Genomic DNA, 25,707 nt, shown 5'->3' with positions numbered 1-25,707 from the left:
ATCGATGAGAAAACGAACTTTTTGGTGTAACATACACGTATTGTTCATGTGACACTTTTCTTCAATGTATTAAAAAAATTCGACATTTCGCATCCCTAATTACATAAACGTCATAAAAAAAGCAAACAAGGACATTCTTGCACACATACATAAGAACAGCAAAAGACACGTCACTAATTCCCGAAGATTATTCCTTGAACACAGAAAAATTTGTTCCACAACTAGTAAGCTTTGGCACTTTATCGCTCTGTTGGCCGGTTTGATGTGGCCCGTGACGACTTCATCTCCTCTGCCAACCTCTTCAGAGAATCACTTGTAACCTACTTATCAGCTATTTACTGGATGTATTCCAGGAGTTTATACCTTCTACAGCTCCCTCCAATACCATGGAAGTTACTCACTCCTTACCTTATCAGTCCCCCTAATTCTGAACATTCTTCTGTACCACAACGTCTTTCTTCGATTACTCTAAATCTATATTCCGTACCCATCAGAATGCTCATTCCATTCAGCATACCCTGTAATACTTCTTCACTTTCACTGAGGATAGCAATATCATCAGCGAATCTTATCATTGATACCCTTTCACTTTAAATTTTAATTCCACTCTAAAACTTTTCTTTTACATTCGTCATTGCTTCTTCGATGTACAGAACGAACAGCAAGGGTGAAACACAACTTCCCTATCTTACATCCTTTTTAATCCGAGCACTTCGTACTTGGTCTTCCACTCTTACTATTCCAACTTGGTTCTTGTACATATAACATATTACCCGTCTTTCTCTATAGTTTTTTTGTCAGAATTTAGAACATCTTGCCCTATTATACATTGTTGAACGCTTTTTACAGATCGATAAATCCTGTGAACGTGTATGACTTTCATTATCAAACTCAACGTCAGACCTACCTTCATGGTGCCTTTCCCTTTCCTAAAGCCAAATTTATCTTCGTCAAAGACAATCTCAGTTTTCTTTTCCATTCGTCTGTATAATATTCTAGTCAGGAACTTGGATGCATGAGCTATTAAGCTTATAGTGCCACAATCCTCGCTGTTTTGGCTCTTGCAATTTTCGGAATTCTATAGGTAATAATTTTCCGAAACTCTGATAATACATCACCAGAGTCATAGGTTCTCCACACCAACGTGAGTAGTCCGTTTGTTGCCATCGGTTCCCACCTGGCCCCAGGTATTGCCAACTTGTACATGGAGCACTTTGAAGATGTGGCACTGAATACCGCCCGCCATAAACCAAAGGTGTTCTACAGATACGCAGACGACACTGTTTTAGTGTGGCCCCATGGCAAGGAAAAACTACAGGATTTCCTACGCCATCTCAATGGCATGTATGACAGCATCAGATTCACGATGGAGGTAGAAGAGAATGATTGCCTTCCCTTCTCGGATATTTTGATCAAGAAAAATCCAGACGGTACTTTGGGACACTCTGTCTACAGGAGGAAGACGCACACGGACTTATATCTCAATGCTCGGAGCTGCCACCATGCGCAACAACGTAACTCAGTACTGAACACCTTAGTGCAAAGAGCCAGGGCGATCTGTGACAGCGAGAGTTTGCCGCATGAGCTAGCACATCTGCGGTAAACCTTCCGAAAGAACGGCTATACCGAGACACAAATAAGACGCCCCTTGCGTGCAGACAAGAGGCGGGAGGAGAAACTAGAAGAAGACGAAGCAAAACTTGTGGCATTTCTGCCGTTTGCTGGACCACCAACAGCCAAGATGGCCTGAATATTAAAGAAGCACGAAATAACGACCATCTTTCGGGCTCCAAAAAAAGTCAATGATACACTTGGCTCAACCAAAGACCAGCTGGGGTGTCAGACGCCGGGCATTTACAGTATTGAGTGTGAATGTGGGATGAAATATATCGGGCAGACAAAGCGATGTATCTCCCAGCGCTGTACCAAACACATCAGGAACGTGCGACTAGGACAGACAAACAAGTCCGCGGTAGCAGAATATAGCATCATCGAGGGACACACCTTCAAATTCGAAAAAACGAAGATTCTGTGCAGCGCCATCTGTTTCTGGATTCGATATTAAAAGAGACAGTGGAGATACGTCTGCGCAACAATTTAGTAAACAGGATTAGCGGTTTTCAGATCAGTGCAGCGTGGAATCTCGCAATTGACAAAATACGTGAGGAACGCTCCGATCGGAAGGCAGCGGCGTACGGAGACAGATTGGATAGCCACCGGGTCTCGATGCCCTTCCACGCCGCCCTTTCCCCCCTCCCCACCACCGCCGCAGACGCGGTACTCCCTTCCGGAGGAACGTGATTGGCCTGCCCTACAGTAGCGGACGACGGCCAAGCAGGTATACAGATATGCAGAACATAGCATCCCGACCCTTCGCCAGAAGATGATGGGTGCGAAACTCATTGAAACATTGCGACAAGACGACGCCACCACTAGGCTGATAACCCGAGAAGTATTCATCAGTCATTAGCCGTACTTATGTCGCATGTTGACTGACGGACGGAACCGATTTCTGGTTGGTTGGTTGCTTGGGGAAGGAGACCAGACAGCGTGATCATCGGTCTCATCGGATTAGGGGAGGATGGGGAATGAAGTCGGCCGTGCCCTTTCAGAGGAATCATCCCGGCATTTGCCTGGAGTGATTTAGGGAAATCACAGAAAACCTAAATCAGGATGGCCGGACGCGGGATTGAACCGTCGTCCTCCCGAATGCGAGTCCAGTGTCTAACCACTGCGCCACCTCGCTCACCGATTTTTGGCCCCTTCTGTTTGTCGATTAAGGTCATATGTGTGCAAACGAAGCTGATGTTCTGAAAGCGAAGGTCTGCCTCCCATTCTAACTGTTAACGTACTTGCCCTCTTGGGGCTACGTTGCTTGAGTTAATCGTCCACGATTGGGTCGCTGAGAACGTCGCGTTTGCCATCCTGAACTTCTGTTTTCCGGAAGGAACACCTACACATCGGGCGACATATCTTGTTTTTGTGTTCCGTTCAAATTTGGCGTCATTCTGCGCTATTCTTTATTACAGCGTTTTGAATCCATAACTTTAATTATAATCACTCTACATATTTTTTAATATCAAAGCAATTGCTGAATTCTCTCACGACAAGTTTGTTGGCTGTACTGAAGAAGAGTTTACTTTTGGTGCAGGTTGATTCTGACCAAAAATAAGACAGCATCCAGTGTCAGTTTAAACAAAATTGCGATATTTTTGGTAATTTTAATTTTATTTGAGGAATTAATTGAATTACAGTAATTTTTTGGAACTAGAAGATTTCGTCCGTTTGTCATTCGAGTAAATTGTTTTAACCTATAACGAAATGTCAACCATAAATCATACGAAATTACTGCTAAATGGGGAAAGAAGTAGGAGAACTGCACAGAATCGTATTATGGCCGGAAATTTATCGAATATGTCAATTTTCAATTTATTTTTAATTTATTAGGAGAACTCGCATAGAATAACTTCCCAAAGTTTCAGTGATGGCGTGCATCTAAAATAATTAAATGTGTGACGCGAGTTTCCTGGCACGCCCACTTTGCAAAGCAAGACTTCAATACTAGCTCCGTGAACAACGATTCCGCAGATTACTTTCAAGCCAACATGGACGGGATACATCTAGAAGGCCATGAAATGTACTCTTCGGTTTATAGATCATCTGTGACACTGTTCCGGATATTAGTAACAATAAAACCAGGTACTTTATTTGTGAAGAACCATCTCTCGTTTTTCCGTGTGCTACTGGCAGAGGTTGACGCACGTTTTCGATTCCTTCATGATTCAGTAATGGCATTGTCACAAAGAGTGTATAGAGAACTGGATGATGGTATTGGAATGGGTATTAAGATAAGAAATTTTGCTTATGCCAGCATGAGAGCCGACCGTGTGACCGAGCGGTTCTAGTCCGGAACCACGCGACTGCTACGGTCGCAGGTTCGAATCCTGCCTCGGGCATGGGTGTGTGTGATGTCCATAGGTTAGTTATGTTTAAGTAGTTCTAAGTTATACGGGACTGATGACCTCAGATGTTCAGTCCCATAGTGCTCAGAGCCATTTGAACCATTTTTTTGAAGAGCATGAGAAAGATCGATTTACAGCGCCTCTTTGTAGATGAAAAGTCAGCCGAGTACCTGCTAAAGGAAAGAAGGCAGAAAACAAAAAACCATAAGAGAATCCTTGTAGGGAAAGAATACCCCGAGTGCAAATCTTGGACCTTCTAAAGAAGCGACATAAGAAATAATGTTGGATTGACCATTAAATGGCATTTCCTGTAAGTTTGTATTTTTAAGTTTGTGCACATTTTTCTCAGAATCTATGAAGGCTACAATTATGAAATTTTGACACTTATTTCCGTAAACATATAAATGTTCTCTCAAAAGTAAATTTTGAAGTTGTGAGTTTAAGCTGAGGTACAAGGCAAAGCGCTTGGAATTTTGCATGAATCTTAAGTTATACCTACGGAATTAGCATTAAAGACAATAAAATTCTTCTATGCGATGTATTCAAGAATACGCTTGAGGGAAATATACTACATGTGAAGAGATTAACCAGAGAAAATATTGTGTAACGGTCTTGAATAGCTTATGAGAAGACATACATACTTTTTTAAAAAAAGTTAAACTTGAAAATTTATAAAAGAAAAGAAGTTAAATATACATAATCCAAGGAATATAAGGTAAAAATGTTGATTTCATGTAAAGCATGGGACAAAATTTCATCGCCGTATCTTCATAATTGTGCATTTTGTGCAACTTTTTAAACGTACGTCCCCCTTATATCTTAAAATATCCTGGTATTATTATGAGAGCGACTGTTGCGCATGCCATCTTGGCACAGAAACGGCGCTTTGCTCAACTAAATGGGCTATAAGTAGCGGCCGCTTACAGGAACAGCTGGAGCAGAACGCGATTTATCTGGTTAGAGCGTATTTCGCACATTACATGCCAGGGGACCGGGGCGAGGACGCGCTCCCACGCACGAGGCTATTAATAACCCGCCGTGGGCACCGGCCAGGCGTCCGTGGTTGCAGCAACCTGGAGGCTGTGGCACGGGTGACGTAACACGTCGCTTTATTTTGTATGAAGACATGGTCAGCAGCATCATTGGTGACACTGTTGTCTCTCAGGGCTTGTTTTCAGCGGCCTATAGTTCTGAGTTCGGTTCAAGAGGGTTGAAGGACGGAAAGTAGGTTATATTACAAACGTCCAGCAGAGTCTAAAATCGTCAGAGACAGGTCACCATCTCATGTGGTCAAAGGGTGACGACTACACCGAGTTATGTGGCGGAGCGATCAACACATTTTATTCGGGTGGATGCCGGTTCGCTTCATGTCCGATCATCCAGTATTATATTTTATGTGGTTTCCACAAATTGCCCAAAGAAAAAAAATCTGAAATTTTTGCTTGGAGAACACGATTAGTTTCCCTCGCAATCTCCTCGTCAAGGTGTTGTGTTCAGAGAGGACTATCAGCTCCAATTTTTCCTCCTTACTCCCGTCCTTACTCCCATGAAGATTGTCTGATTTGCAAGGGCCACAACAGAGATCTATGAAACTTGAACTGGCATCTCTACTATGGAACGACCCTGTTAGTTATCGAGTTCATGGTGGTTTACGAGTACCTGTTGACGACAGTGAAATGTTAACTGCAATTTATTTCAAACCAAAAACTATGGTGAAAGAAAATATGGCATCCTGCATTTATTCCTTACTTCTGTTAGGTTAAGAACGATAACTTACACCCAATATGTGTACAGAGAAAACACATTTATTTCTAATACTTCATAATACTGTGATCACGTTAGTTATTAGGTGTCGAACATTACTCGCTATCATCAAAGACGTCGTGGATTGTATTCCTGGTGACATCTGGAACATTTCCTGCTATGCGAAGTTTGGGAATCAGATCTCGTAAGCATCCAAATAGGCACACAATCCATCGAGGTAACGTAAGGGTAATTGTTTTTATTAAAAAATGTAACAAGCGGTCAGCACATGGAGCGCCGTCTCTGACGGGAAAGGACAGGGTAACGAAAGGACCATCGTCCTACTGAGTTTCCCATCATTCCTATAAGATTCTCTATGAAAACAAAAAAGGAAAAAAACTAGGTTAGTACTATTGTAGGACGATGAACAGCGCGTAGTAGTGAATCGTGAATACACCAACTTTACCTTGGAGTACTGTGTATGGTTTCACATTTTTCAGCAACACTGGAAATTTGACTCACTGACTGCCTTCTCTATTACGATTTAATACACAAAAGCTTCCAGATGACCTTGAAAAGAAAAGTGTAGTGAGCGTGGGTACGGCAAACCGGGATATTGCGTATCCGATCAACCTCGGCTCATCAAGAGGTCATGGAATCTATGTAGAAGACGAATAGCATCAATACTGAAAGAAGGAGGAAAGTCATCATGCAATGAGCACATATTTCTTCGCACTGGTAGTGGAACATCATCCAGCAGAGAACGAGACTGTCATTAATCTAACTGAGAGTAGGAGACCGCACAAATCTTTAGGTTTACATTAACGAACCCAGCAAGTAATGCGAAGGAGGGTTGATACATGTGTCAATACTAAATTAGGGCATATTGAGCATTAAGGCATTTTTAACATTTGACCCAAGAAAGGATTTCATATTTCTAGTATATTCTGCTCCTGCGCACGCTTCCAGTAGTTAATATACTATGTATAGTCGTTGTTCTAAAACGGTGTTACAGCATTTCTGGACCCAACACCATAAAAATAATTTCTTGCTCACGGATTACAGTACTTCCTTGAAAGTTTGGGCTTTTCTCTCTCTCTCTCTCTCTCTCTCTCTCTCTCTCTCTCTCTCTCTCACACACACACACACACACACACACAGAGAGATACACAGCAGATAAATTTCTGACATATCCCCGCTAAACGTGGTTTTACGTTTACGATGGTAAAACAAATTCATCTGTTGCGTTAATCACTTCTAATTTTCCGGAAATTAGCATACTTTCCTCTATTATGCAATTCGTGATGTGAGAAAGAGATTGTGCCGAATCAAACCTTCTTAGACGAGAGACTTGTTGCGTGCGACCCAGTTGTGAAAACAAATAAATTAAACCAATTATTTCATAAAAATAGGGATTTTGTGGAGACATTGCTTAGCCACGCCCTGGGGGATGTTTCCAGAACGAAATTTTCACTCTGCAACAGAGTGTGCGCTGATATGAAACTTCCTGGCAGATTAAAACTGTGTGCCGGACCGAGACTCGGGCTCGGGACCTTTGTCTTTCTCGGGAAAGTGCTCTACATCCTCCAGGCTGTGGTTAAGCCATGTCTCTGCAATATTCTATCTTCCGGGAGTGCTATTTCTGCAAGTTCTGCAGGAGAACTTCTGTGAAGTTTGGAAGGTAGGAGGCGAAATACTGGGGGAATTAGAGCTGTGAAGAGGAGTCACGAGTCGTGCTTGGGTAGATCAAATGGTAGAGCATTTGCCCGCGAAAGGCAAAGATCAGGAGTTTTAGTCTCGGTCCGGCACGCAGGTTGTATCTGCCAGGAAGTTTCATATCAGCGCACACTCCGCTGCACAGGGAAAATTTCATTCGTAAAACAACCATTACTTGCGCGTGGATGCTTTAACTGGAAAATTCCTTATCGTAGTAGTAGTAAGGTACACAATGAACTGTTGGCGCAGTAATCCCAGCTTTTACTCGAATTAACGACACTACAGAACAGACAGCGAATTGTACTTTAATACCTTCCAGAAAGGTATCTTAAGATGGTTGATGCGGCCATTTTCCGAAGCAAACATATAAATATCCGTTTTGTAACTTCAACGCCTTTATACTGCTGCAATATGACATTTATGTAGCGTGAAATGTTTCGAATCCAGAAACATCGCTTGTTAAAGCCAGACGTTACTGAAAATTAAATATACAGAAAATGCCTAATACAAAAGGTGTAAGGAATCTAGGACGTAATTAGATTGCAGCAAGGATACGGTATTTGCATTTTATATGCTTAAAATATTATGTTAGACTGTCTTTCGAAGAAATACAATTGCATGAATATAGAGGCATGAACAGTGTGTTTAAATTATTTTTACACTTGCAACATGTAATTAATTTTGCTGCTGGTGAGCTACGTCAAGGCAGACGAGATCTCTAAAACAGTTTTTCGTCAGGCGTAACAGTATATTACTTGAAATTTCAACTTTTTGCGCCTTTGAACCATAATTAAATGAAATATTTCTTCCGTAACGAAGAAGTAAATTTGAACGATAATTCTTGGGTTTTTTTTTTTTTTTTTTTTTTTTTTTTTTTTTTTTTTTTTTTTTTTTTTTTAGCACAGCGCTGCTTCTACTGTTGATGATATAATGTGAGCGAGAAACTTAAAAGAAGCTCGAGCAGCAAATTACAATGGAAAAATAAGTGCCAGGGTGGTGCAGTGGTATTCACAGGTTTCCCGTCAACTGTCATCAAAAACGTCGTGCAATACAATAAATAGAACAAAAACAATACTCAAGAGCTCGGATAAGAGGGATAGAGTTGAACCTAAATCCACTATTAAGGTACACCGTTAAGGGACCACTCAGCCCAAAACAATTTTCTCCTCAAAAATAAAATGAGCAACAGCTACAATCACCAGAATAACAGAAATTATTGAACTGTACGAAATTGTTCTTTTGGAACAATTTTATTTTTCTTCGTAGTACTGTATGAGTTGGCGTGTGCAATCTGTGCATTACCTGGGTAACAATTAGCTGCATCAGCATCCTCGGAAGTTTCTACCCTCTGAAAACACGCAGAGGACTGTCACAACGAAGAGGGGAAATGTATATTTGAAGCTGCAAATGTGCAGGTGCTCCCACGAGGAGACGGCCTTAACGCCACAGTGATCGATCGAGGAATGGAACTGCCAACGATACACTTGGCAGTAGGCAACACAGATGTTCGGTCATATAGTTATTTGCTGTATGGACAAGAACTTTATCTTCCTTCGAGGATAGTAGCCATTCAAGATGTATATTCATTCTGTATTAAATATCTCTGATATCTGATTATGTTTTAACAATTCTTCTTTTAAGACGCTTGGTAATGATAAAGCCTGTAAGAGAAATTTTTCTGTTTACCAGTTTATAATCGGGTCACTTGAAGATCAGCAGCCAGCTGGTGTGGCCGAGTGGTTCTAGGCGCTTCAGTCCGGAACCGCGTGACTGTACGGTCGCAGGTTCGAATCCTGCCTCGGACATGCATGTGTGTGATGTCCTTAGGTTAGTTAGGCTTAAGTAGTTCTAAGTTCTAGGGGACTGATGACCTCAGAAGTTACGTCCCACAGTGCTCAGATCTATTTGAATTTGAAGATCACCAGAGACCGAAACACATAATGAATAACAAAGGGATCTAGAAACATCCCGTGACTATTATTTTACGACCAATCAGGTATTTTAAAGGCATTTTTATCATTGTGAATGAGCAGGACAGGAATCAATCGAGTCTCTTTGAGTATTTCAAAAACCAGTGTCTCAAAGACGGCAACGTCGAAACTGCACAAAGAATCTTGCACATAATATCAAAATGAATCACCATGAACGTAGTGTAAGAACTGGAAATTTATATGCATCTAATAAATCATCCGCACGACATATTAAACGAACATTAAGTATGTTCTCAGTTGTGGGTCACCAACTGCTGTATACTGAAATGACGACATTGTAAACCTGAGCCCGACCGGGACTCGACCCCGGATTTTCCGCTTTTCCTGAGCAATCGCCTTAGCTTTGGCTACCCGAGCATACGTCGTTAACCATGGTAAGCCGACCGCTCGCGAAAATTGGGAAACCCGTGTTCGAGTCCCGGACCGGCACAACTTTTCATTGTAGTCATACGATTATACAGTTGATGGTAATCCATACTCACAGCTGCAAATACATTTAATGTATTTTATAATAGGTGTAGGAGCAGCAGCGCCTGTCCATTAGGACATGCGCGAATGTCAGAAGAAACATTAACAGTACTTCCGAACAACATGAGCGCTGCAGTATCGTATTGAACGAAGAGACCGAATTCAAACATAAGTATTTCATGGAAACTTTCATTGACATTCTGGGATATCAGAACGGATAAAAGAAACCAAGTATCACACAAAGAAATATTTTGCCTGTAACTCAAACAATACCACGGACGATATATAAGGGCTTTGTAACACTACAGCATCATTGAAAACTGTCAACTAACGGTCAAATAACAATGTGATTTTATTTTACCTTCATAAAACCAGTGATAGCTGACAATAGGATTCATCAATTGTGCAATATGTACGTCCCATGTAGAAGCAAGTATACATGTACAGTCAACTCCATATAAAAATAACGCAAAAGTTAATTAAATTAACCACCGGTAATATTCGAAGGTCTATTTGACTACATCACTAAAACCGAAATAGGCCTACTGTGGGAAATATAATAAAGCTACTAGCAGCTAATTTAAACATATCGTTTTCTTAGTTAAAAATATTGTGAAGCGTCTTCGTTAGACAAATTCATTTACTGGGTGGAAATCAACATCTGCCATCTAATTTGTGGTTAACGTCTTCACCAATGCACCTATTAATGTGATTACACGTGTTGGGCATTTCTTTTGTGACTCGTCAGCAAGGTTCTAGTGTGAAGGTGGTCTCCTTGTATAGAACGATACTAAATTCTACGCAACCTCTACATAGCTTCTGAAGTGTCATCTTGTGCAAAATTTGGGTGATAGCCTCTTAAGCAGGTGATACGCGAAGGCTCCAACACGACGACTTATTCCGTAATTTCGTGGTCATCATGGGTAGTACAGCACTTATCTCTTCGTCATCCGGTTCAATCCCGCGTCCGGCCATCCTGATTTAGATTTTCCGTGATTTCCCTAAATCACTCCAGGCAAATGCCGGGATGGTTCCTCTGAAAGGGCAAAGCCGACTTCCTTCCCTAATCCGATGAGACCGCTGACCTCGCTGTCTGGTCTCCTTCCCGAAACAACCCCACTCTTCGTCATCCTGACACGTTACAAGCTACTCTCTAAAGAGTGCTGCAATTACAACACTCAGGCGCCGTATGGAAACGGCGGTTCTTCGGCCAACCTTCAATCAAGTTGTTGACCACATGCCAACATCTCAATTTCAGTTGCTACATAATTTATGGCAAGAGAGTGTATGTGACTTACAGTGCATTTGAAAGAATAAAAGCTGTCTCTCACCCATGTCCAAAACTTCCAAAATCGGTCATAAACGAATGGTTAGTACGGAAGTGATACACCTGTGAATCTATATCTAAAACTATGCCATGTCTAGCAGACAGAAACAAATTGACATTACCTCTGTTTAGCTCTGCAATACTAAAGCCTCATTTTTTTATTAACGTCGAAATGCAAAAAAAATGGCTCTGAGCTCTATGGGACTCGACTGCTGTGGTCATCAGTCCCCTATAACTTAGAACTACTTAAACCTAACTGACCTAAGGACATCACACACATCCATGTCCGAGGCAGGATTCGAACCTGCGACCGTAGCAGTCGCACGGTTCTCGAAATGCAGTGCTCATCCTTGTTTCCCCTAGCTATCTTTTAGAGACACAAGATTAATTACGATTGACGAATGTCACAGCATTAAATGGGGCTATTTTCGAGGAACGAAACTGGAGAGTAGTATTGTCACGTCCTGAGACTCAGAAGCTGGCACTAATCCGTTTTTGCATGGTTCCTCGTCCATTTAACAATGCAAGATGACGGAGGGAATATAAATGTATATGCACAGTTATGAAGTACGGAACGTGCGTGTCTACAGCAAATCCTTAACTGTGACCGATTACTTAGCGCATATTCCCGTCTACAAGGCATTAGAAAGATTGACTCATATGGAGATAAAACTTCAGAAAAGTTCACCAGTGAAACATTGCGACTATATTCACTGAAAAGCTTGGAATACTCGTGCATTCCCTCCAAACCACATTGTACACCATCCTTTGCGATAAACATACTAGTCGAAGACAGTGGTTCCACATCCACGAAGATGTGTCTGACACGGAATTCCTGTTAAAAAAAGTTTACGATGGAGACCTCTTAAGCGAGCAGACTTTTTAAGCGTGATAGGGTATATAAACTCTTCCCCACCTCTTTCTCACAAGAAAAACTGTATAAAGTTAAAAACAAAACTGACATGACTAGAAACAGCCAAAGTATTTGGAGATTATTAAGACGGAGAGATAGTAATCATAATCAAGCAGGTACGTATTAAGATGGTCTGTAAATCGGATTTGTCACTAATTTTTGTTAAACAGGGGATCAGTTTGTCCAGCAATGCATAAAAGAAAATTATCACCAGACAGTGTGGTCAAGAAAACAGATTTTCGCGAAGCTTACAAGCTAGATGAATTAGCACTAGCTCTGAGGAAACCTAGGATGGTTAAGGTAGCTCTTTATGTGTTTCAAGCTATTCAATTTAAACACTTTAGTTATATGAATGCATGGTGTGTGTTCTTTCGGACGTGTCAAAAAATAAAAATAAAAAAAAACAGCATAATCGGCAGCTGTGAAGTATTATGTGTTATAGATCCTGGGCTGGGTTTGAATCCCGTTCCGGTACGCATCTTCGCTCACCGCCGCGTAATGTCTCTCTGCAGCGGACAGTAGTGATCCTCTTCCATTCACATATACATTTTAGTACCGTCCATCCTACTGTTGGACGTTTGAGGGACTTCGGACGCTGACTTATGTAATAAAATGGAACACCTCCAGCTGTCCTTATGATGCTACTTCTTATATAGCCGCCAGTTTCGGTTCTCCAGCACACCAGCTTCAGGCCATATCTGACGCTGAGGGCGTTAATTCATATCGGATGTTAGAAATACTGTCTCCCATTTTCAGATCTAAATTAACGTGAAAAATTATGTAAGTGCTATCTCGTTTCAGGGAATGCGCAATGCCACAATCTCTCCTCTACAGGACTCTTTAGTTGTCTGCGATATCCCCTGCCATCAGAGAAGACATCTGTAGAGATGTCCAGTGGGGTTAAACCTAAAAATTAGACAAATCGGAAATAATTTGCTACAAAAGATGTTATTGTTTTAATGGCTTCATTTGTAGCCCAATATGACTTTCCTAGGTTTTCCCCCTCGGCGTCGTTGTGGAAACGTGGTTGGGGGGGGGGGGGGGGGGGGTGGCAATGATGTATCCGAAAAAGGGGTATTTTTTCGGTTTTGTGATTATATCTCATAAATGACTTGCAATATCGAAAACATAGTGCAATTGAAAATCGTAGGTCATGAAATTCTGCATTGAATGAGACCATCCGCATATTTTTTGGACCACCCGTTTCGATACTAGTGCTCTTCAAAGTTGGACCAATGTTACATGTTCATGAAAAGTTTTCGTTTTAACCTCCAGTTTTTGGTAATATCGTTGAAACTAACCCATGTATCAATGAAGTGGTTCATACAAACTATATAGAGGAATAAATTCTCAGTTTGATGAGACCAAAAGTGAAATGGACCACCCGTATCTGTACGGTTAAGTGTCTACTTTCACTGCAATGCATTTACAAATCTAGGTCCCTAGATCAGTTTTAAGCAGAGAACTAAAAAATAACATTGAGTGAAGATTGAAAAGACAATTAAAAACTGTTCAAAGTCAGATTCTGATCATACCAACTGTTACTATAGTGACTCAGCAGGTTGAAGAGTTTTGTGGGGTATCACTCACTATCTCAGAGCAACATGTTGATGCGAGGGGTGCTAGAGTTCAGCGTGACAATGCAGACCTTCAGCAATTTATTGAGTGGTTTCAGTCCCATGATCCGTTTTCTGTTACTAAATTTGTTATGTCCATCAGCCGCAGTTGACCCAAACAACTGTCACAGAACCTTTGAAATGGGGAAATCCTCAATGCTCGCCCTAGTTTGTCAAACCTTTGACAACATCAAGTTTGTCCAAACGAAAAGAGTGACAATTATACAGGGATTTAAATCTAAGTTGACCATTCATGGGGAGGATGTACCTGTGATTCCCGAAACCATATTCCACCGAATAGCACCTCTCAAGAAATCTGACGAACAGCTTAAAGAATTCTTCCGATATGAGCTGGCACCCTATACTCTCTCTCTGCATCTGGAATGAGGAAGACTCCCAAGTCAGTATTATGTGACTTGTTCACACAACTGAATGATGTAAACCTGGAAGAAGCAGAATTTGCCATCAATGGTGGATTTCTTCTCCACCGGGTTGTATGGAAGAGTGGTGAAACATTCCAGTTAATGCTAACCAAATACATTGAATATTTAAGAAGGCACTACAGCGGAGGTACGACAAGTGTGGTGTATGGTGTTCGATGGCAACCCAGAAGACCTGCCCACCAAGAGCATCGAATATGCTGAGCGCCTCCGCCGAAGCAAAGGACACACTACTGCTGAGGTCATCTTCACCGAGTTAATGATAGTGACTATGACTCAGGAGCAACACCTTTCCAATGATAGAACGAAAGCACGTCTCATTAGCTTGCTTATTTCGAGGCTTGAAGATGAAGGCTTCTCAGTAATGCAAGCTACTGAACACGCAGACCACCTAATTGTTGCCACAGTGCTTAATGTATCACAGGAACATGAGAAGGTTGTGGTTGTTGGTGAGGAAACGGACCTTCTCATCATGCTCAATGCCCTAGCCACATCATCAAAAGATACATATTTCTTGAAACCTGGAAGAGAAGAGATCTCATCAAAACTATTTTGTTGCAGTAGTTTCAAACTGACAAACAACGTCAGGAGGCCACTCACATTTCTCCACGTCACAAGTGGATGTGACACAACTTCAGCACTCTTTGGTCAGGGAAGAAGAAGGTGGTCAATCTACTAGTCAAAAATCAATGTCTTTTGGAAGACATCAAACCTTTCTTAGAGGATGACACTCAAGCTAAAGCTATTGTCGAAGCCGGCCTTCGATTTTTAACAACCCTCTATGGAGGTACTGCAGGAGACACTTGAGTAATGTTGTAATTCCACCTGTTTTCCAAAGCGATTGTGAAATCCAGATTCATCCTAGCATCCCTACCACCAAAGTCGGAAGCAGCTCGCCAGCTTTACTTGACGACCTGCATAAGAGTACAAATGTGGAGAGGACACAAGATGGATCCGCTCCTCTGGGGATGGCAGGCTTCAGAGTTTGGTCTTGTCCCCGTTCCTACCTCCAAAGAACCATCTCCATAGTATCTTCTCTCAACAATTTCCTGCAAATGCAACAAGGGCTGTGCAGGTAGTTGTGGGTGTCGTAAGTGCTCATTAATTTGTGTCAAGTGCAAGGGGAACTCATGCACTAACTCCCTCGAACCATATGAAACTTACGAACCGGATGTTGACGAAGACCTGGACTGTATATATGAGGTGACGAGCCGAGTAACGGGGCGCCGGACTCGGAAATAACAGGCTTTGAGGAGCCGAGTAGTGCAATGACAGTCAAATGTCGACGTATGTGAAATCTGTGTACATACCTAATTTTACCCTTTTCATCTTATACATTTATGTAAAATTTTATAATTACGAAATATAACAACCACTACCTAATTTCAAGGACTGTCTCTCTCTTCCGGCCTCCTTCGTATCAGTTGAATGGGTATCACTATATTATATCGAGGGTTAAGAAGAGAGACCACAGTCTGACAAAAGACAAATTTTACAGTGGAGCTAAAAAAATAACTTTTTATTAAAAATTTTGATTGCTTTGAATTTTTTTAGCGCTTAACCATTTATTGCTCTCAGGTTGTGCATTGTCTTTTTTGCATCATCTTGTTATAACATATTTTTTTTCACTTACAAGTTTTTTGAGCCAGGATTTTTTCTGACATTTGTCAGATACTAGGTCGCAGTTCTTAATCCTCGTTGTATGAAAAACTTTTTTATTATTATTTTTCAAATGTTACAAAATTATAATATTTCATTCTATTCCTATATTAAATAAGTACAAGACAATGGATTGCTACAGTTCTGTATTTAAAAGAATTTACATAAGAATTACTGAAGAACTACATTTGAAATTGTCTTCATTGATGATGAGAAATGGTCTAAATTTAATAAGGAGCTGTACACAAATGGGTGGCCCAATGAATTCACTTTTGGTTTCAGCGAATGCGGAATTTATCCCTCCATATCTTTTTTATGAACGACATCATTGCTAGGTGGGTTAGTTTCAACGATATTACCAAAAAACGTAGGTTAAAACTGAAAAGTTTTATGAACATGTAAAATTAGTCAAATTTTGAAGATCACTGGTATGGAAACCGGTGGTCCAAAAAATATGCGGATGGTCCCATTCAATGCAGAACCTCATGCCCAACGATTTTTAATTCCACTATGTTTTCTATATTGTGAGTCATTTACGAGATATAATCGCAAAACCGAAAAAATACCCCTTAGGGGTACATTTTTGGCCCCCACCACTTCCGCCGAGGGGGAAAATCCTGGATACTTATACTGGGACACAAACGAAGCCATTAAAACATCAAAACCTTTTGTAGCAATTATTTCGATATGAATGCTAATTCTACTGGACTAAGAAGGCTGTTCGCTCATCTATGATGCGATTAATTGCGATTTTATTATGAAATGCACACTTGCTGAAACACAAAAGTCATTTAGAAGATACGCCCACAGATAAGTTGCTGATCTAATGTCGTTAAAATTACTTTCTATAACGGTTGGTGTTTAATGATGGAAAATCAAGAAGAATCAGCTATGAGACTAAGATTTGTTGCGGGTTGCTTAACTGAAAACGTATTGAAGAAGATTGATCTGTGCACAATGCTAGTCCCGAAATGTCAGTGAATGTTATTGCCAAAAGGGCACGTCAGGAAGATAAGACTAGAAGAAAAGAGCTACATTAAGACCCAAAAGGCCAAATGTATGATTATCGCCTACATTATGGTCTTGTTTCTTTCATAACACATTTGTAAAATCTTTCAGTTTTCAATGTATCAGGAGCATTTCTGCTGAACAATTGCAGATAAAAAGGTGAAATTTGCTGATTCCTTGCATACTGCAACACAACTTACGTGCTCTTTTCAAAGTTTATTACTGTCAAAATTTAATTAAACTTTTGTGAAATAAAAATGGCTGTATTCATGCGCATAATTTTAAAAGTTTGTGGCAGGATTTCTAAGACTGATATTAAAAACTGTTTCTAAGAACAACCCAGCATATTTTAAAAGTAACAAGTAAACTAAAGTTCGAAAAAATGTTCCACGTGTGATAGTATGTGTTCTAAAAGTATCCGTCAACTTCTTGATCAAATTAATTGACAAAAAGTTCAAAACATTCATATTAAAGTCAGTGACGTGATGACACCATGCGCACCAGAGAGTTCGGAGCCTAATTTGAATTTTGTTTTGCATTATATCTTTGCGTGTGTGTGTGTGTGTGTGTGTGTGTGTGTGTGTGTGTGTGTGTGTGTGTGTGTGTGTGTTTCTGAGTGCTTCTTAGCTGGGTGTGTTGTCTTTTATATGGTATTCCAGTGTTTGCGTGTGTGTGTACCCTTTATCTGTTTGTGCTGTTCTATTTGCAAAGTTTCTTTAATGTGTTAAATAGTGTGCCCCTGCAGGGTGTAGCGAATTCGTTTAAGACCTGTTTTCTTTCTGTATATGGACGTTTTCTTCAATGGTCAGTTTGTCGTATAGGCTGGGGCTGGGTTTTAGTATTCTTAAGGGGCACACTGTTAAACGCATTAAAGTAACTATAAAATAGAAACAGCACAAACAGATAAAGTCTAAACACACACACACCCACACACACACACACAAGATAAAATGCAAACAAAATTCAAATTTGGTGCCGAACTCTCTGGCGAACAAAGGAGCAATGACTGGGGTGGGACACATAACAAACCACAATCACACTGTGTTCTGGTGTAGTGAAAAGTATTTTACTACGTTATTTGTTAAAAACATCTGTTATAGTTACGTTTGCATCACAACAGCTCAGTATGATGTGGAGAGTGGAAGTGCTTACCACACGAAAAAGTAAGTAAATACGAAAATAAGCCCAAAAACAGTGCGAAAAACTAAGTTACACTCGAGAAGATAGGTTAACTCCCAACAAAAACTTTATCATCAACATCGTTTTGTTGCAGATAACAGGCTACCTGTAGTAATTAACATAAAAGTGATCCAGAAAATTGATGCCCACCAAATGTATAGGTATTTACAAAAGGGAAACGATCTTTTGCTTGAACTAAGAATGCACATAATTTTATAATCATTTAACAAAAATGTTTACATTGCAGAATAAATAACAGCGAAAATCCACTGATGATGGCACAGTGGTGACGAAACATGTTTGGATACTAAGAAAAACGGTGTTTTGCATAACAGGTGGACCTCACATTCAAAACTGTTAACTGCAAACAAGGCCAATACAAGGAGCTGCAAAGTCAAAAAGATGGACGTAAAATATATATTTAAAGTTTTAACCCTTTTCTGAAGGTATTTGTATGGAGTATTGCCCTGTACGGAAGTGAAGCGTGTGCGACAACTAGTTCAAACAAGAAGAGAATGATAGATTCTGAAATGAGAAAAATGTTGAAAACTAGATGGGTGGTATTCGATCGAATGTGGGAGAAAACAAAGTTGAGACACAACGTGATTAAAAGAAAAGATCGGTTAATAGAATACATCCTGAGGCATCAAGGAAGTTTGCTAATGGGAGGTTGGAGGAGAAGGAGAGGGGATGTAGGTTGCAGCCATCCAGCAGAGATGTAGAGACTTACACGTAGTAGACTACCATCAAACCTTTTTTCGAAGTGAAGACCATTAGTACGGCAATATATCTCGTTCCAGTTAGGCTATTTATATATTTTTTATGTTGTGGCTTTGGAGACGATAGATCGAAAAATTACAACTTTTGGATGATTTGAATCGGGATCGAAGTAATCTCGTTTCTTTTTCATTAACTGGTTTGTAGAACGCTGTAATGTTTCTTATTGTCCCGTTTTGTATCACTCACAGCACTTGTTGGATTTACAAATCATATTTTGTGACTCTTGCTCTAATATTCAGCGACGCGCATTTGAGTTGAACGTGACATACCTAGAACTGAAGTGCCGGTCGAGATTATTTTGTCTGGTTTCTATGCCACATACTGATGCAGTAGCCGGCCGCGGTTGCCGAGCGGTTCTATGCGTTCCAGTCTGGAACCGTGCCACCGCTACGGTCGCAGGTTCGAATCCTGCCTCCAGCATGGATGTGTGTGATGTCCTTAGGTTAGTTAGGTTTAAGTAGTTCTAAGTTCTAGGGGACTGATGACCTCAGATGTTAAGTCCCATAGTGCTTAGAGCCATTTCAACTGATACAGCAAATTTATCACAAACATCATACCTCTTTAGGTTCATTAACCAGATTTGTGAGGAAGTCGTGACGGTTCTAATCTCATATTAGGATTTTGTCCTGATTTTTTCCGTGTGATTTAACTGAGAGAGTAAATTTATTCACAAAAGGTGTTCAAGAAGTAATAGCGGTATGCGCTTAGTGTCGCTATAACATTGTCTTTCTAATGCAAGCGCGTACATTTGTGGGCGTTGAGAGTAACATCTGGCGGGGTAAATGAGTATTAGAAGACGATGTTGTAAAATCTGCCCTAGAGATGACTGAAAACCTGTCTTGTCTGAGAGAGACGCAGTCATTATCTTCCGCTCGTGCCTGCAAGCATCTCGTTATCACGTTCATTAAGATCAAACGACTGATTGATATTTAGGACAGGAGGCGTTATTCCAAATCTATTTACTTGACATATGTTTAGTAAAACCCACACATATACTAACAAAACGCGCACTTCATCAATTTTAATGATTGCGCTGACATGAGTGGTAAACTACTCTGAAACTATTCAAATTGTATACGTTATAGAACAGGCAGTCACTACATGGACCAAAGAAGAAAATCACGATATATGCTAAAATGCGCGAAAATCTGAACACAGGCGAAAGTTAGAGAGTCTGTAAAATGATGCTACCGTGGCAGTCGAACATTTAGCGTTATTGGAACAGCAAACTAATGACTCAAAGGTCGTTATGTCGAACTATCATCTTATACGTTATTAAGCTATATAATCAGCAGAGGACATCATGACGGTTCCATGGCTGAAGTATAAGATATATGCAGCTACCAACCACTAACTTGATGACTTTTTCTTTAACAAATTTTATTGATTCTTGTTATTATTACTATACAGCATGAAACAATAAAATATCTTAAATGAATGAGAACAAGTGAGTACGGCACACTAGTTTGGGTGCTGTTTAAAATCTCGGCCGCCAAAGAAAACCGTCAGCCTCTACTTTTGGTAGCCCGTCTGAGCCTTTCTCAGAATTACTGGAAGGACCGCTGTGGGACGATCAGCTTCCGCTTGTAGGCGTAGTTCTTGTTGTGATAGTTTTGAAATTCCTACAAAGGTTTTTATATGGTAAAGTTTCAACACTAGATATCGTCGTGCAAAAATCAGAGAAGAAAGAACTTTTTCTCTGTCCTTCTATTGCCTACTTATTCTCTCTCAGTCTCGCATCATGCGTATTTGATGGTTTTGAACTGATTTTTAGTCAAAGGTGCTTCATTTTCGCTAATTAATTCTAAAGTTTAATATTCTTTCCATTGAGGTGATGTCTTCACACGGTATCAATATAGCCGTGAAAATAGTAAGCTACTACGTAGATACATTGTAAAGAGTTGTTAAAGTTTTGCTGTCATATTAAGAAATTGTTTTCTTCAAATAGTAACTAAAACGGTAACAGTGTATATTGAGGAACGAAAATAATGTATTCAGCCAATACTAAAATTAATTGTCATGTGCAGCAATGTTTTCGTATTTAGAAACAAATGGATATGTTATTGACCTCTCAGAAACTGTCCCCAAAATTGCATTTATATACCTCTCCATAACAAGGAATAGGAAACTTCAATAACTAATTCGTATTCAGAGCAAATAATATCTATCGTTTATCGCTGCAAATAATGCCCCGTAACGGATTTGTGGTAAATGAAGGACTTACTCAAAAGGAACTGGCACAGTCACTCAGTGAACTCTAGGCGGAAGAAACGATTTATACTCGTACTTCGCTAACACTTCTTTAAGCATTGAACAGAGAGATACACACTTTGGCGTTCCAGTGGATTTCCAGTGGAAGTGAAAAATTTGAGAGGTACCTGAATGGTTTTCAACTACAAGGTGAAAGGCTTCATTATCAAATGCGCCTTTTAATCTGTACAGGAGTTGCTTAGAGCCTAACACTGTAATGCCTCATAAATGTATGTGTGTGTTTTAATTTCAGTATTCTTTTGTTTTTTGTTATAATTTTTTCTGTGAATACTAAACTTGTGATATCCGTGAAGAAAACGAGTTCTCTATAATCCGAAAACGCTTTTTATTTGCAGATAAATAAACCACTAATTAGATCCAGAATGTCCGACTTTGGTACAATTACCCAACAGTAGTTCACTATTAACTCTTTCAACCGTTAACATGTGTCAAGAACGGATCAAAACTTGTAGTAACAAATGAGAACCATACTACTTGTTTAGTAGTATATGTAGTCTGTTTAGCTATACATACCAATCAACGTCACAGATTATCAATCATGGTTTCTTCACCACAGAATGATGACATATTTTTGGTAGAGTATTTTCTTTGTGAATTTCACAAATTTCTGCCACAGTCATCATTTGACAATAATATTACGATGCAAAATTTTGTAGCGCCTGAAGCGAGTTACATATTGAACTCCTTCTTTTGGGAGTCGCGTCATTAGGTGCAATGGAGAGTATAAATTTAGTAACATGGAGAGATTTAAGATTGGCAGCTGTAGACAGAAACGATTGCAGCAAATGACAGCAACCAACACTGCTGCGACGTATCAAACCTCCTATCAGATTATTGTCTTCAACGTTTACTAAGACATGCTACTCGAGAGGCTCAAATGGTTCAAATGGCTCTGAGCACTATGGGACTTAACATCTGTGGTCATCAGTCCCCTGGAACTTAGAACTACGTAAACGTAACTAACCTAAGGACATCACACACATCCTTACCCGAGGTAGGATTCGAACCCGCGACCGTAGCGGTCACGAAGTTCCAGACTGAAGCGCCTAGAACCGCACAGCCACACCGGCCGGCTACTCGAGAGGCAGTATTATATTTGTTGATAGCAAATAGACACGTACTTATCCAGAAGATAAGACATCTGGAGCTCAGTACCACCAGATATCACTTGCTATCAGCCAAAATGACGGAAGAATATCTACCTATGACACAAGTGAAGCTAAAGTGACGTAAGAAGGCACGTCTGCGAAACATTACAACTGGAAAATAATTACAGATTCCTCTTGCAAAATAAACCGGGAGCAGCTGTTGTATAATCCTTTAAAACCGTTATTATAACGTTAGAATTACATCTCCAGGTACAGGCAAAAGTTGAATTCATTGGACGTCCCACCATTCCCAGTCAACCTGTATAATTGGTAGTGACGTATATAAAAAGTCACTATTTATACGTATTATTACACCAGTGGGCGTGATGTAACGTCTTATTTTTCGTTTAGGCTGTCTGACTATATATATACCTGAAGATGTGGAACAGGTAGTACATTTACAGAATCACACAACAGCAGTTTGCGGTTTATTTTTGAGTAATGCCTACCGATAACTATGCTTTAAATCGGCTATGACAGTGTATTTTAGCAGCCTGAAACAAACTTTCAGTTCAGAGGAGCAGAATGTGTAGGATATTCGTCATATTAGTTTATACGAGGGTTGTCCAGAAAGTAATTTCCGGTCGGTCGCGATATGGAAACCACTGGAAAAATCCGATAACGTTTTGCACAGATCTGTTGGGCAGTGTATCTAGTATGCTTGTCGATTGTGTCACGTCGATCTTTCCAGTTTCGAGCTAAGGGTGAGCACGTAAAGATGCGTAGGGAATGGCGTCTTCCGCCAAGTATGAGGGCCTGTATCATGCAGGCCACAACACAGCTGTGGAACTGTTCCTTTTTCAGGCAAATTCTCGGCCGCACACTGCAAGGGCAACGAAGACGCTCCCGCAGTGTTTCCGTTGAGAAGTGTTTGATCACCCACAATATAGTCCGTAATTAGCTTCGCCTGAGTCTCATCTCTGCTCACAAGAAACGCTGGCTATGAAGACAAAGCTTTTCCACAGACAACGAGCTGCACACCAGTGCAGGTAACTGGTCGAAAGCACAGGCGGCTGGCCTCTATGACGAGGATATTGGAAAGACGATACAACACTTCGACAACACTCGAAGCTGGAGCGGCTACTATGTAGAGAAGTTGCAAATAAGTTGCAAATAAAACGTTTCTGGTTTCCTCTGTGGTTTACATTTCGTGACCGATCGGAACGTACTTTCAGAACAACCCTCGTACGTATCATGGTCAAACAGCAATTTAGAAAAGTTACGTCAGAATCAGAAGGACACTTTTTATACAGCTATCAACGAAGTGGAATTCAAGACGATAAAGAGAATCCTTATCTAGCTAGAAAGGTCGTTCAGTGACTATGTGCGTTGCATTCAATGAAAGAGTAAAGAAAGTGTTACCTGGTCCTCCAAAGGAATTTCATCGTTTTTCGATCTTCAAAAAATTTTTATTTTTATTTTTGTTTCTTAGATCATCTGTTGATTGACATTTACAGACTATTATGATGTAATATCACTTATCTAAAATAAATGTTTAACCCTGCAGTAATAAAATTTAGGACCTAATAGGCAGTTATACAGAGTATGTTTACCTGATTAGTTCTGAATAGAGAAAGATCTCGGGCTAACAGTTCCTTGACAAGAAAGCTATATAATCACAATTTGTTTAGTTTACAGATTACGATACATTGTACCAACGTTAGACTGAAGTGCGGGGGGACAATGTTAAAGCAACAGAGTAATTATTGTTTTCGCTTACCTGCTGTTGCGAGCACCAACAATACTGGAATCGTAAGCGGAGCTCGCAGAGATGTCTTCGTCTGGGATGGCGCCAGACTCCATGCCCAATGGCGCCGTACAGTGATCTGTGGAAACAACAAGGCAGCTCGTCAGTTTTCTATTATGTCTCCAACTAATGTCGTACAGAGGGTAGGGCAGAAAAAGTGCATGTTTTTCAAATGGTTAATACATTAGAAAAGCAGGCCTGAAAGTCATCCCCCCTCCATCACTTCGGCAGAGACTGTACTGTTAAATTAGCCACTGAGCCTTTAGGTGAATGTTTAGTACATTTCTGCCCAATCGGAGAATCTGTAGTGATTAAACCACTTCTTTTCAAGCAAGCCGAGCGCTGTGACGAGCGGTTCTAGGCGCTTCAGTCCGGAACCGCGCTGCTGCTACGGTCACAGGTTCGAATCCTGCCTCGGACATGGGTCTGTGTGATGTCTTTAGGTTAGTTAGGTTTAAGTAGTTCTATGTCTATGGGACTGATGACCTCAGATGTTAAGTCGCATAGTGCTTAGAGACATTAGAATTTTTTTTTTAATTTTCAAACAACTGGCCAACGATTCATACGAAATTAATATTAATACAGGGGGAGGTGGTACATTGGTTCACAGTCAGAACAGAGTAAGAATATCTACTGGGTGAGCAAGGAGATAAATAGAACAGAATATCTGTAGTCAAAATACACTGCATCCAAAGTCATGTGATAATGGTATGGAGTGATGTGACCCTGCAAACTTTGAATGTCAGGTAGTTCCCGATCAAAAATATATTGAATTTTGCAGATGCTATGATCAGAGCATTTTTCTTCCTTGCGACATGTCTTAGACTTCGATATAATTCTTTATGGGAGAAAAAGTTTTACTTCGTAAATACTTTAAAGATTTAAACTGTACTTTATCGTACAATATCACAGCGGTATTATCAAATGGCTTAGTAGTACACAAAAGTGAAAGTGGCTGAACAGAAATCGAATTTAGAGCCATCACACACCAGAAGGTAGAGATTTACCGAATACTGAAAAATTTTTAGGGATGGAACAGTTCCGTTTTTATTTTCTGCTTTTGTCTTTGCAATCTTGTTCATCATTAGGGAAACTGAAACACGAATCGCACATATTCTCCACGTCAGAGGTACTAGTGGTATGATTTTCTGTTGTGACTACTTTCAGATAAGAATATGAAAGCTGATACCACACTGAGGAATTTTTTGGTTAATGTTTAAGACATGTTATTTGACGGAAAATAAATTGACGTTCTGGCAATGGTGAAACTTTAGCGAAATGTATTTCGTCGTAAAAGAATAATAATTATTATTTACTCAATGAGAAACGTTCTTCCATAATTACAGATTGCAGCATCGGTTATGAATAATAAACAGTCGACAGCTGTCGGTGATTGCTGTTCCGGTTTGTGTAAACTTTTCCGTGAAAAGAAGTCAAATGGTTAAAATTTCTCAGAGATGGTCCGTCACGCAGTAAGACACCTCAACAAGCATTTTATGTTGACACTGGATGCGTAAATTTTACATATACCGTTGTCATCACAATTTTTATTCTTTCTACTTTCTTTTACACTCTTTAAATTTGTTTTTTTATGATTTTAGTACTTTATGTTCATGAAATACGAATATTTTCTCCTAGAATAGCCATTTATACTTTTATCAATATCTTCTCAACATTGTTGAGTAGCGTCTCTTCTACTTCTTCGCACAATTATGTTTGGTTTTGTGGTCTCTGTGATG

General features: G+C 40.1%; 1 protein-coding gene across 2 annotated transcripts in view; it reads right to left on the bottom strand.

Annotated features, from left to right (window-relative positions):
* The window catches only part of LOC126275269 (discoidin domain-containing receptor 2-like), a 741,207-nt gene that overhangs the window by 211,433 nt on the left and 504,067 nt on the right, over positions 1-25,707 (bottom strand). For both annotated transcript variants that reach the window (XM_049977182.1, XM_049977183.1), the window contains exon 4: positions 23,942-24,047. In XM_049977182.1, the coding sequence (XP_049833139.1) occupies positions 23,942-24,047 (106 nt within the window). The remainder of the gene's footprint in view (positions 1-23,941; positions 24,048-25,707) is intronic.

This window comes from Schistocerca gregaria, chromosome 1, assembly GCF_023897955.1.
Source record: "Schistocerca gregaria isolate iqSchGreg1 chromosome 1, iqSchGreg1.2, whole genome shotgun sequence".
Classification (NCBI taxonomy): Eukaryota; Metazoa; Arthropoda; class Insecta; order Orthoptera; family Acrididae; genus Schistocerca; species Schistocerca gregaria.
Note: the sequence above shows the minus strand (reverse complement) of the source record. Positions and strands in the feature narration are given on the sequence as shown.